At 38.9% G+C, this 13,503-nt stretch overlaps 1 protein-coding gene across 2 annotated transcripts in view; it reads right to left on the reverse strand.

Annotated features, from left to right (window-relative positions):
• Positions 1–6,680, reverse strand: part of LOC119787555 (G patch domain-containing protein 2-like) — a 45,152-nt gene extending 38,472 nt beyond the window's left edge. The window contains exons 1-2 of one of the 2 annotated variants that reach the window (XM_038291497.1): positions 6,592–6,680; positions 3,802–4,473 (exon numbers count right to left, since the gene is read on the reverse strand). In XM_038291497.1, the coding sequence (XP_038147425.1) occupies positions 3,802–4,469 (668 nt within the window). In that variant the 5' untranslated portion in view covers positions 4,470–4,473; positions 6,592–6,680. Of the gene's footprint in view, positions 1–3,801; positions 4,474–6,113; positions 6,134–6,591 lie in introns of those variants that run through there. The other variant, XM_038291498.1, reaches the window with a different exon arrangement.
• Positions 6,681–13,503: the final 6,823 nt, after the last annotated feature.

Genomic DNA, 13,503 nt, shown 5'->3' on the forward strand with positions numbered 1-13,503 from the left:
GGCTGTGGGACAAACAGAACTTTAATTACCCACCCAAAGTCAGGCAAATATTTCAAAACAAATCAATACCAGACCAAGTCACTTATGTATTTGTGGCAAAGTCTTTAAAACTTAATAATGAGCTGGGGATGCCTGAAGGCAGAAATGCCAAAGATTCCTCCCTCATAATCATCAGGTATAAAAGGATGAAGATTGTCATTCATTTTTAATGTCAATAATTCAAAACGGAGAATATTATTTTAGACTCGGAGGATCTACTGAATATTGATCATTTCATTGACTTTTGTATTGATCATTTTAAATGTAACTTGTTTATAATCTTTTTTCCACTGAATACAATGCCTCAAAACTCTTGAAATGTTTGTGGCACAGCCATCAAAATCTAAACATCAGTTTGTGTTTTAATTCTAATGATATGGTATTTATGAAAATGAACACAGATGTCTAAAGTTAAAAAAAAGCATAAATGGTTTGTAAACTTTTTCAAGTAAAAACTGGGGTGTCTGTTTGTATTCAATCCCACTGAAATAATAGGTTATATAAATATAATTTCTTGCAAATATGGAGTTAATAAGTTGGCTCAAAAGGTGGGAGCAAACTGCAAATACACAAAACATGCATGCGTACTGCAAACCAAAAATTTGCACACAAGCACCAAAACACATCCAAAAAGGGAAGAAAAAAAAACACTGCAAAAGAGAATTTTGCAATCAAAATGGAAAGTAAAGAGCAGCAAAGTGAATGTCCACTACAAATACAAAACCTGTCAGAAATACAAATGGGAGTAGCACATAACACACGCACCGATCTCTATTTATTCCCTGGATTGCTGATTGCCCGAAAAAACTGTAGCCACCATCCGCCATATTGGTACCGAATCCCACGGAGGGCGCAGTCAAAATGCCTATGTGTTAAGCATTTTGGTGCAAAAACAAGCAGTTTGCCGGCTCTGGCAAGACGTTTCACAAAAACAGTGGATGTGCTAACCAAGAAAATTCATATATACGCCGATGTATTCTATAGTATAGTATGTTGCTCAACATTATACTGGCTACCTCAGACTGACTTGAAGATATTGACTGAGTTAGCCATTGTGTCTAACATTAGAAAATAGAAAGTAGACTAATAAATATAAATAAAGAAATATACTGCATGTTATTTTGAAGGAACAAAACAACTCAAATATTTGACCCTCACACACACAAATAAATATATATATATATAGTATATCTATATAGTAGGGATGGAACGGTTTATGAAAACCGTCCAAACTGTTCGGTTCGACTTTCTCGGTTCGATTCGCGTGTGTTGTGTTCGGTTCATGCGCTGCTCCTTTTTCTCATAGTGAAGCGTCTCCAGAAGCAGAAGGTGGCGGTAATAAGTCCAAAGCCAACCACCGGTAGTAAACAAGAAGAAGAAGCGAAGCAGTGGAGTGCAGTGGTGTAGCAGAAAGAAATCAGTTGTTGTGGAGAATTGTGTGGGTATGGCGAGTGGAAAAGAACAGGAGTTGGAAGAAGCACCAGCAGCACTTTATAGGTCTGCTGTATGGGACCACTTTACATTCATGCTGCGTTCACACCGGATGCGGATGTAAGTTTACATGCAAAGTCAATGGTTGATGCGCGTCAAGGCGCAGCAAAAGGTCTCACAGCGCGATCTGAAGCAGCGTGTCGGGAGCGTTTAAGCATTTAACGCACCGCAAATGCGCTGCTGCTCAAGATGGAAAAAATTAACTTTTGCTGCTTGACGCGCCGCATCAACCAATCACAGAAGCTGATCTGGGAGCTGGCAGGGAGAGAGACACATCGCTGATGATATATAGCTCTATGATCACTCCTCTGAAACAGTTTTATTAACGCCTAAATTAACTTAAAATGCTGAAACCTGGTACAAGCAGCAAAAGGAAGCAGCAGACGTGTTTTTGCTGCTCCTGCTGCGTCCAGTGTGAATGTAGCATTAGAGTGACCTACGATGACGGTGGAAAGTTGTAGATAAAAGTGCAACAGTGTGCAAGCATTGTGCAACACGTTTTGTTTATGCTAACAGCAACATGACCAACATGTCCGGCTAACAATCAACATATACCGAACCGAACACCGTGACCATAAAACCGTGAACCGAACCGTGGATTTTGTGAACCATTCCACCACTAATATATATATATATATATATATATATATATATATATATATATATATATATATATATATATATATATATATATACCGTAAATTCTCTAATATTGGCCTGTATTCCATTAGCGGCCGGGACTCTAACATTGGCCGGTCTCGCTGTCAGAGGAGGTAAATAATGGCCGGTCTCTAATACAGGCCGGGGCTATAAACGTTTTTTCTGGGCATACCTCAACATTATACTTGTGGTAGTAACATACAAGTACCACAGCCCTGCGCTGCTGGACGACAGGCCCTGACTGCTGCCGTCTGCGCGAGGAAGAGAACAGACACGCAGCAGAACATGAGGAGGAGCGCGAGTGATGAGGAGATTAAAGTGAGAGATGAAGAGGAGGAGGAGACTGAGGAGGAGGATTAAACAGAATTGGAGGATTTTTTTTTCTTTTTTACTTCAAACCAAGCGAGACATGGTAACTGTACTTTTTCAATAAATGAACCTAGTGTTTTATAGGTTCAAATAGACACAAAATCTCATTTTTATTCATTACACTGGTAGTCTGTTTTGCTCAAATAGCAATAGAGGCCTGTCTCTAATTCTGGCCTCTTTCCAATAAAGGCCTGGACCGCGATGCACTTGAGTGAAATAAAGGCCCGGGCCTATATTAGAGGATTTACGGTATATATATATATATATATATATATATATATATATATATATATCATGCATGCACAATTTGCAAATAGAAAAATACTACAATATTAACAGACATGTACGTCTAATTCAATCTTTTAGTAAGATCTTGAAACTGTGTGTAATATGTAATTACCATAACAATGTCATCAGTACATGTCTATTAAATGTACATCAACTTAGCAATTTTGGCACACCTATATAATTATGCTCCATTAACACAATATTGTGGTGATGGATTTGTATATGTTATATTACGTGATTTTGAGACTTCATTGACTTCATGACTATGCAATTTGATGTGCCTATTTTTTTTTTTTATTATAAGTTAAAGTCATCTACTTATGCTATGAAACAGCAAGTGTGTGTCCAGGTGATGAATTTTTATCTTTATTTTAAGAGTTAAATCCCACTTGAATGAGAACATCATTGTTCTTTAATGCTGTTGCGCACATATTGTTTACATTGCGATCGGTCTAACTAGGGAGTACCAATATGGCGGCCAACTGGCTTCACTTAAACCCCGTACAACCAACCGGCATTCAGTGAAAAAATGGAGGTTGTTATAACACATGCTAATGCTAAAAAGCGCTGCAAGAGAGAAAAGCTGCAATCATTGGACATGGGTAGAAGCAAAGTGAATATGCACTAAAACTGTTGGAAAACACATGGATAAAGCTAAAAAATAAACACAAAAAAAATGCAAAGAGAAAATGCTGCAAGTAGCAAAAACAACTTCAGAAAAGCTGCAAACTAGCTCTAAAAACAAATGGGCTCCAGACCCCTAGGCGGAGTCTATAAAATAAAGAGTAAATAAAAAGAGGAGCTTATCTCGTCATATAAATTATTATGGTTTTATTACCAACCCAGAGAATCAGCCTCAAAACCCTTCATCTTTTCAAATTAGGTTAAAAAATACAGAAACTAAAACTCTTAAAATTGTTTCCTGAAAAAAAAAAAAAAAAGATTTTACATTACCCATCAGACATATTCTCATCTGGAGCATCTCTACGTTCCTTGGCCATCTGTCTTTTCCAACACTCCTTTCCCATCACTTTGCCTCCTTCAGCCTGTCTCTCGGCTGCTGTCCAACTGCTTGACCTTCTTCTAGATCCCGATAAACGTTGCAACTTAGAAGGCCTGTGCCTCTTCCTTCCGTCATGTAGCTTCTGCTGAAGTCTGATTGTCATGTTTGAATTCATACGCTTGACCTTCCTGCGCCTTCTGAGAGGCTGCCCTGGATTACTATCAGTGAAGGAATCAGACTCTGGCCAGGACGGATGTCTGGATCTGCCAGGGACCGTTGATCTGACAGGGGCCCTGGCAACATGAGGCCAGTGGTCGGCAGTGGCCATGTCGTCTGAATCACTGTAGTTTGCCACAGCTGTGGAAAAAGAGGAGGATAAGTTCTCTCTGTACTCTTTGGCCTCATCCATGCTAGATTCAGGCGCTTCGTTCCAGCGACGCCTGCAAGCCACAGGATAGATGGAGGACTCGTGAAGGCGTTTCCGACCTCTGCGGCGGCGAATCTGCCGTCGGTGCTGCAACGGACTCAGGACCATTTCCTCCCACAGCTCCCCTAATTTGGTCTGCTCTGAGGCTTGCTCCAGTGCAGACACCAAGTCCTGCACCAGCTCATCCATCATGATGCTTGAAACCGGGGGCACAAAAAGAGAAAGAGTTAAATTAACATTTAAGATGTGCAGCAATTTAGATGTTTTTACTTTCACATTATTTTTTCTACACTTACCAGAAACTAATACAAGCCTGTAACTTTTTTTTTTTTAATGAGCCAAACATTAACTTAATCATACTTAACTAAATGCCGCACAATATTAGAAAACACGTATTTAAATACCACATATTAAACCACTTGTGCAATCACTTCAGTCCCTGCCTCCAGCACTAAAAGATTTGACCCCTAGATGAACTATAAGGGGAACCACAGTAGAAATACTGTTTAAATGCTTTGCTCTCGTGTAAACATTTATTAATTTTTTTTATCATTTACCTTTTTTTCTATCTGTGAGAAAGTAAAAAAAATATATATATAAAATATTTTTGTTCTATCTCATTTTAGGATTCTAATCAAAGGGCAGGGGTGGTCTTACCATTAGGCAAACATAGGCAGTTGCCTAGGGCCCCGAGTTCCTGGGGTGCCCCATCAAACTCCTTTTACATGTATGGTTAATGCAGCTATTCTATTATTAATATAATAATGCTTTTATTCAGTGTCCACCACACTGGATCAGTCAATTTGCTGCACATTTTCAGAAAGGTCCAAGCACAGAAGCAACCCAGTTGCAAACAGACGGCCCAAAATTGAGACGAGAAGAGAAGAGAAGAGAGGAAAAGAAAAGAAAAGAATGATGAAAAGAAGCTGCCCTAGCGGTGCAGAAAAGTGGAGGAAGAAGGAGGAAAGTAGGAAGCTGTTTTCAAAGTTACCAAAAATGACTGACTTCGGCTTCTTCACTGCGGCAGCGGCAAACACCAGCAGCAGTAACACCCAATCAGCAGCAGTCTCAGATGTAACATTGGCACCTGAGAAGGAGGGTCCGTCGTGTGGAGATGAATTACTGGTGATTATAAGTATTTATTTATCTTATTGAAGATGGGTCATTTTAAAATAAGCTTTGAATTTTGTTTGTATTTGCTAGTCCAGCATCATCCATTCAGCTAGTAAGCAGTGCACTTCTGGAAGATGACCCAGCACTGTGGCCAAAGAAGCTGTCTGATCGAGCACGCTGCTCGATAGTACGGAGAGGACCACTCCAGGTGAAGGACAGGATCTTTCCAAAAAAAAGGAGACGGGCGCAGACTTACTTCCAGATATATTATTTCATTCAAATGATAAATGGAGAACAGATAAGCAGACCATGGATTGTCTACAGTGAAAAGAAGGACTGTGTTATTCACTTTTACCATCGCCTTTTTGGAGACACAGGAAGGAGCAATTAGCTTAGTGAGCTTATTGCTTGGGGAAAAAAATCTTTCATTCCTTTTGAGACAGCATGAAAAGTACAAAAAAGAGAGGAAAACAACAAGAAAAGGGACAAGAAGAGAGAAAAAAACATAGAATAAATAATGTATGTCTATTCTATTAAAATTTCTGTATCTGTATGATGGGTCTGTTTTATGTGTTGTCTTCTCAATTTAGAGGGCCCCCTGCCTGTCTTTGCCTAAGGCCCCAAATTTCCTAAATGCGCCCCTGTCAAAGGGAAATTGTTTTTTTTTTACCATTTCTGGTCATTTAATGGATGCATCTCTGATTCCATAAAAGACACACATACCTGTGCTAATATACCTTTAATGTGCTTCTGGCGCTGATATACTCGATTTTAAATCCCATTGGTTTCTCTTTAAGTCCACATGTGATTCCTTATTTTTGCAGACTTTCATAGATAACAGCTTAAACTAGGAGCTTCTCTCTTTAAATCGCGCCAGTGTAGAGAAGAGCACCTTCCCAGCCTCTAAGACAGGTTAGAAATGTTTTCATGAGCAGAGAAGCAGCCGATACTGCAGTGCAGCTTTGCAGCATCACTGCAGCAGAACAACAGCAGAGGCATGCTGTAGTAATCTGCATGCTCTGAGGTGTTGCATAACAGCTCACATGTGAGCTCAGCACAAGGACAGCCAAGCAGCTCCTAACCTGTCAGCACAACGAGCTGTTTATAGGCGCTTAAAGCGGTCAGAGTTACATAAACACCTTCTCTGTAGATCTGCTGTAAAACTAGAAACAATGAAACTCCAAAGGCTCTGAGGACTCACCAGTCGCAGCTTGACTTGTTTTGTTTTCAGCACTCAGCTGGGGAAACAGACGCACTTCCGCCCTGCAGTGCAACCAATCAGGTGGCCCCGCCTCGCCGTCACGTCATCCAAAACACGAGCGCAGTCTCCACAGATAGGAAGTCACATGTCAGCCTGCCAAAACCTAGATAAAAATTTAACTTCCGCTTCATGATCTTAATAGATTCATTCTGACTAATTATATGATCATTAAACTGTCCTTTTAGTGATGCATCATTGTTTCATTCATGTTTTGTTAGTTTTGAATGTTTCATTCACATCTGTATGTGCATCTAAGGAAATGTAAACATCACTTTTATTAAGGCAAGGCAAGGCAAGGCAAATTTATTTGTATAGCACAATTCAGTACAAAGACAATGCAAAGTGCTTTACATGATTAAAATATAGGAAAATAAAACAGAATCAAGGCAAGTAGGAAAAAAATAAAATATGCTCCCTGGGATACAGGGAGCCAATGTAAGGACTTTAGAACTGGAGTGATGTGCTCTACTTTCTTAGTCTTAGTGAGCATACATCTTAAAGACAGTGTAATAACACAAGGCTTTACCTTAAGTTTGATTATTGTGGTTTATAGCTTAAAAACCAAAATCATTTTGGACAAAACTATTTCAGCATATCAAATCCTTCCAGTATTGATAGCTTTTATTGAGAATATTTTGATAGGAAATGAGCAAAGGCAAGGGAGATATAGAGCAAGGGTCTCAAGGTGTCCAGTGTACTGCTACGGGGTGAGCTTCTATTTTACTTTTTTTTTTAATTCACAGTCTATTTTAAAGGTATAGTGGAGAAGTTTCACAAATATTCACCCTCTCTACTAAAAAAAAAATGCACATGCACAACCCTGTACCTGTACCCTGTATGAAGGCATGCACAAGCCTGTTTCTCCTCATGCACACACTGTTTAAAAGTTGCTCTTTGTATCGCTCATACAAGCTTGCCTTCCAAAAAAAGATTTGCAGTGTTTCATCTATGTCAGACTTACCACCGGTAAGTGAACATTGGGACAAGCACGTAGGACAGCCTTACATAAACATATCACCAGAATGATTGACACTTATGAGGACCACTCATTTTGATGATCCACCCAGAAAAAGGGCATCCTCCAATATACCTTTAAAGTATGGACCCGAAACTTTGTCGTAACTCCATTTTCATGCTGTAACTGCTGAGGTGCAAGAAAGCGAAGCTTTATTAATGAAATCATAATTTGCAAACTTTATTGTCTGGTATTATTTGTACAGTAAAATCTAAGAACTACTCTCTCCAAAATAGTAAAGGAAAAAACAAATCAGTAATTTCATCACAGCATAATTTTCAAAAAAGTTTATTAAAGGGGCCATAAGCAGTCATTCATCACTGTAGATAGGAAGAACTTAAATAGTGAAGAATTAATGGGATCTTTTTAGATGGCCTATGGTGTGACATCAAACACCATTGTTCTGTGTTGTTCTCCAGTGTCATATGTTTACCAACCAGTTCAGCCATGCATGCATGTAAACACAGAATTAAAAGTAGGCCATTTCTAGACAAACTGACCACCTATATGAAGTATTACGGTTGTACTTTCTCTCATAAAAATATCTTTAAATGTATTTTATGAAAATTGTAAGATACAGGTAACAAAATTTGTACATTCCTCTTCATCAGTTATGCTGATGAAGGTTCTCAGTCATCCAGGTCAAAGTCATTCCGTAAAAATTCAAAAAATATCCACTGGACTTGGTTTTCAAGATTTGAAGACGTTTCGCCACCTCTCCAGGAAGCTTTCTCAATTTGAATTGAGAAAGCTTCCTGGAGAGGTGGCGAAACGTCTTCAAATCTTGAAAACCAAGTCCAGTGGATATTTTTTGAATTTTTACGGAATCTTCATCAGTTACTGCCGCAGCTGCTGGAATAAAGTACTCCGTCGTCACCCAAATGACTCCTCACAAGCCCCAAGAAAGTAAAGCCCCAAGTAAATTTACTTGGGGGTGGAAGGGGTTGCAGTTGCAGTGGAGATAGAGGGAGGCGTCGCTTGTCACACATCTAGTTTTGGTTTACAGACAGCCCAACTTGTAGGTGGAATTTCACTTATTGCTGCTTTGAAATGTAAAAAGTGGAAAATATGTCTGTCTTCTTTTCATAACCTTAAAAAACTCTAGCAACAGATTACCTTCTGAAGTCAGCTACCTTGTACATTTATTTCCTTTGGTGTTGATTATTCTCAGAAAAAATGCAGTCATTAAAAAATTTTGAGAACATCAGTGAACAAATGGCACAAATACCAAAAAAACAGGTACAGGCAGTACAATACTATGATGTTCAGATCTTGGTCAAAGAGTAAAGAGAAAAGGAAGCCATCTTTGACAACAGACATCCACCTTCTTCTAAAAATCACAAATCAGCCTCGGCTGAAGGCCGATCTCACTGAGCCTGGTTGTGCTCGAGTTAAAAAGAAGCTTTCCTCATCACTGTCGCTGCATGCATGCTTGTTGTTTTGTGGTTGCCATTACCCGGATCACTGAGAATTAGCACAGGTAATATCTACACCTGCCAATATCCATATCTCACATAGCCCCCTTCATTCAGCTCATTTAAAAAAAGGAAACAATTTTGCACAATTACAAATCTACCAGGGCCTGATTGACTAACTTTGTACACTGACATGAGGGGCTATGGTGAACATTACTCACAGAAGCTTCTAAGAGGCTATAGTAACTCCTGGGGCTTGAATGCTAATGATATGTAGAGATGAAAATTAAGATTGAAAATCAGCATTCTAGTGGGGAAACATGGTAGTGGCAGAGTCATACTGTGGATATGCTGTTCTGAAATAGAAATAGGGAAGCTGGTAAAAGTTGTTGGGAAGATGGATATAAGTTAATGCAGGATAATCCTGAAGGAAAAGTTGTTACAGGCTGAAACATATATCTCTTCAGTAGGATGACTCAAAACACACAACCAGAGCCTCAGTGAAATGTCTTTAATAAAATCATTGTCATGGGTTAGCATTAAAGACAAATTCAAATTCTGGGTTGTCATTTTCTTTTTACCGTCACACTGATGTATTATTTCGTGCTGGTATATCATTAACCCATTTAAAATATAAGGAAGTTTGTCATTGCAATGTGACAAAATGAGAAGAGTACAAGTTGTGTACTTTACAAGGCAATGTAAAAAGTTGTTTAGTTACAGTAACTGCTGAGTATTTTCTGCTGATAATTTACCTTTAAAAACAATATTGGATTAAAATTTTCCTTTAGAGGTCAAGTCGGTAATGAAGAGTTGCTTCCAAAAGCCAATGCTGTTGCAGAATAAGGCAGAAAAGTCATTTGGCACTTCATTCATCTATCAGATGAAGACAGCCCAAATAATAAAAAAGAAAAGTCTGTGAAAACGAGTACAAAAGCCATTTAATCGTTCTCATCTTCTCTTAATAACTGCAAATTTCCCCCTGGGCCCAGGGGAGAGGGCCTCTCTGTGCTGCTGCCCCCTTATCTGCCTCCTCCACATTTCAGCAAGCCGAGCAGCTCAGGAAGTTCCTAGCTCCTGGCTTGTTCTCGTTCAGGGCCTGTGGGGAAGCTGGGCTCATGGGTCCACCATTGTTCTGGCCTGGGAGGAAAGCCCAGAGAGAATACGGAAAACCAAAGAGTGGGAATATTAAAAAAGAAAAAAAAAAAGAAAGAGCCACTACTTCATTAAGTGGAATCCTTTCACAAGCAAACATATCAGAAAGAGAGCCCCTTTCAGAGGCAGTAATTAGCAATTTGGAAACCTTTCCCCCTCAGGATATACTGTTTCAATTTAGTCAGCAGCTTTAGATACTTTGCCACTTAATATTCATTGTTTCTACCACCTTTCAAATTTCTCTATATACAATGTCTGGTCTTTCTGTAGTGATAAAATGCTTTATCTGACATGTAATTCTTCTCTTCAGTGAGCCAACCGTGAGGACAGTTAATCTGTATGAAATACTTTTAAAGAAATTATGAAAACTAAAGACAGACAAGCCTCACAAAGCAGAGCTGGTCCAGGATTTTATGAGCCCCATTTTCTTCAGGGACTCAGTCCCAATCACCAAAGCACTGCAGATTTTTAATTAATATTGTGAAATAATTTCACTAGAAAACATTTTCTGTGCAATTCTGGTCATTACAATTTTAACATGTAAAGTGTGTAAAATAGGAAATGATTGATATTTGAATTAATGTTATGTCAGATCTCAGGCTTAATCACTGCCTAACCTGTAGACTCTTTACATCATCTTAAAGGGACATACCAATATGAAGTGTTGCATTTGACGGTGAAGTTCTCATCATCAAGTTTTCATGAAGCTCAAACCCAGAAACGGTATTCAGCAGAATCACATAAGGATTTTGAGCTTTTCTAATCTGGGAAAAGTTTTTTTTGAGTTTGCATGATTTTTAGATACATGTCAGGTTTCCTTGCAAATAACATTTCCTATTAGTTCTAAAATCCCTGATAAAACAATGCTATCATTAATTACTTTCTTGTGTTTATACCATCCAGCCTTCTTCAAAGCTTTAACACCAAATGTTTCCTTACTGTTTATTAAGCCAAACCACATCCTATGCCTCCTGGGGGGAGCAGACTCACACTTATCTTTGCCTCCATAGAGCCTTTGTTTCAAAATCTCACCATTTCCATTCATTTCCAATCATCTTTGTCTAATAGGAATAATTGATTTTTGCCTTTTCTTCACAAATGAAAAACGCTTGTGATTAAACATTTTGTCTCTGAATCTAAATTCCAAGATCCCCATCAACACTTGAGAAAAATAGGCAACTCATTAAACCAAAAAAAGGGAGGGGGGGTAGCTAAGATGTGAAAAGAGAAGGCAAGAAATGAAATAATGAATGGAGTCCAAGAGAGCTATCTTTCCTGGGCAGAGCGCCACTAGGGATGCAAACTCTTCACCACCAGAAATGAGCTACCTATCTGTGAAAAGAGTGACTGCTCCATCCTATTTGATTTGGCTCTCCTATCATCTCTTAAGAAGATGTCAGCCTTGCTTCTTCTATTGCTCTGAGCCTTTATCAACCCGAAGACGATTTCCCTGCAAAATACGGTGAAAAAAAAATCAGGGAGAGAGAGCAAGAAGAGAGAGAGACACATTTCAGCGCCTTTCAAGGAGCAACACTAAAGAATAAGTGTTGTGCGATAAAGAGAGGGTTGTTAAATAGATCTGTCTATTTGTATGGTAATAATGATCGCTTAAGACTCAGCTCTCCGTGACTTGTAGAACAAGAAAATAAATCAGTATTCAGGTATTGTGTTAACATGACTCTCTGAACGACCTTGTAAAACTTTCATACAGTAAAAAATGACTTGGATTTCGATTTCTTTTTCTTTGTCTCCCACGTTCAGAGATGAGGGGTTTCCTCACCGAGAGGCAAAGTTGTACATCTACTACAGAAATATATGTAGGCCCTACATCAGACATGGTATCTCAAAACAAACAAAAAAACTAATACCTGGTGGCAAACCTGCAGTGTTGTTTTCCATTAAAACACACATACTTTTTTTTTTCAATTTTAGCAACTTTTAAGTCTTAAACCATAAACACAAGCCTGGCTTTTAAGAAGATTAGTGAAGTATTGGAGAATTTAAAAGCGGTGTTCCATGGTGGTGGCCGCATCATGCTGAGAAACTTTAGAAGTTTCAGAAGAAAGCCTGCATGTAAATTATTTTGTCAGACATAAACTTGAATAAATTATTCTATTTCTTAAAGAAAGTGAGATGCCCTTTTAGCGTTTCAACATGTTAGATCACAAGCACAGACCTTAGTGAGTTTTCATGGAAATAATTTAGTTTGATATAGAAAGTTGAAAGAAAATAACACATGATTTCAAAAATGTTTTGCTAATTTGAACTGGGAAATTCTGGTGTGTATTTGCTTCTATTCCTTTTACTGCAATACCCTTAAATACAAACCAACGTCACCCATTGCTAAACAATTGAAAATATTTGGTCTATTAACAAATGGCTCTTTAGAAGCGGAGGAGGATTTTAATTTGCTTTGCTGGCATTAAGTTGGACTTGTTCCCGGTGCATGATGGACTTCAACAGAGCTGCTCCCTGTCACCGGTCCTGTTCACAACCTTTATAGACAGGATTTCTTAGCGTAGCAAAGGGCCCAAACAGCTGATCCAGGAGTTTTTTGGGGGGAGACAGACAGTAAATGCTGTTATCGCTTCTGCAAAGCTGTTTGCATATGAAAAATACTAAGGGGTTAAACTTAAAAGGGTTTAAAAAAGCAGAGGAAATGGATTGTTATGTACAAGAAAAAGAGAGAGAGCTCTGATCATTATTGCTGCACTAAAACATTTTTTATGAACCATGCCAAAACAGTTTATAAATATACAAATTATCTAAAAAATGTCACAACCTGCCGACGAAAAATAAGTGATTGTATATTGTAGGGGTGGAACGGTTCACAAAATCCACGGTTCGGTTCGATTCACGGTTTCGTGGTCACGGTTTTCGGTTCGGTTCGATTCGGTATATGTTGATTGTTACACCGAAATCCCATAAAAATTTATGAAATTAATGAAAAAATCCCCCCAAAAATAATGGATTGTAAGAGGGCAGCAGACGGGAGCCACAGTGGAGGCTGTAGGCTTTGCGTTGAGCAGCTGGTCTGGAGCGCAGCGGGGCGGAGCGGGGATTGCTGAAGGAGTATGAGGGATTTCGGGGTTAGCATGACATGTTGGTCATGTTGCTGTTAGCATAGACAAAACGTGTTGCACAATGCTTGCACACTGTTGCACTTTTATCCACAACTTTCTTTCCGCCGTCATCGTAGGTCAATCTAAATGCAAAGTGGTCCCATACAGCAGACCTATAAAGTGCTGCTGGCGCGTCTTCCAACTC

Source organism: Cyprinodon tularosa, unplaced genomic scaffold, assembly GCF_016077235.1.
Source record: "Cyprinodon tularosa strain WSP-4 unplaced genomic scaffold, ASM1607723v1 ctg3, whole genome shotgun sequence".
Taxonomy (NCBI): domain Eukaryota; kingdom Metazoa; phylum Chordata; class Actinopteri; order Cyprinodontiformes; family Cyprinodontidae; genus Cyprinodon; species Cyprinodon tularosa.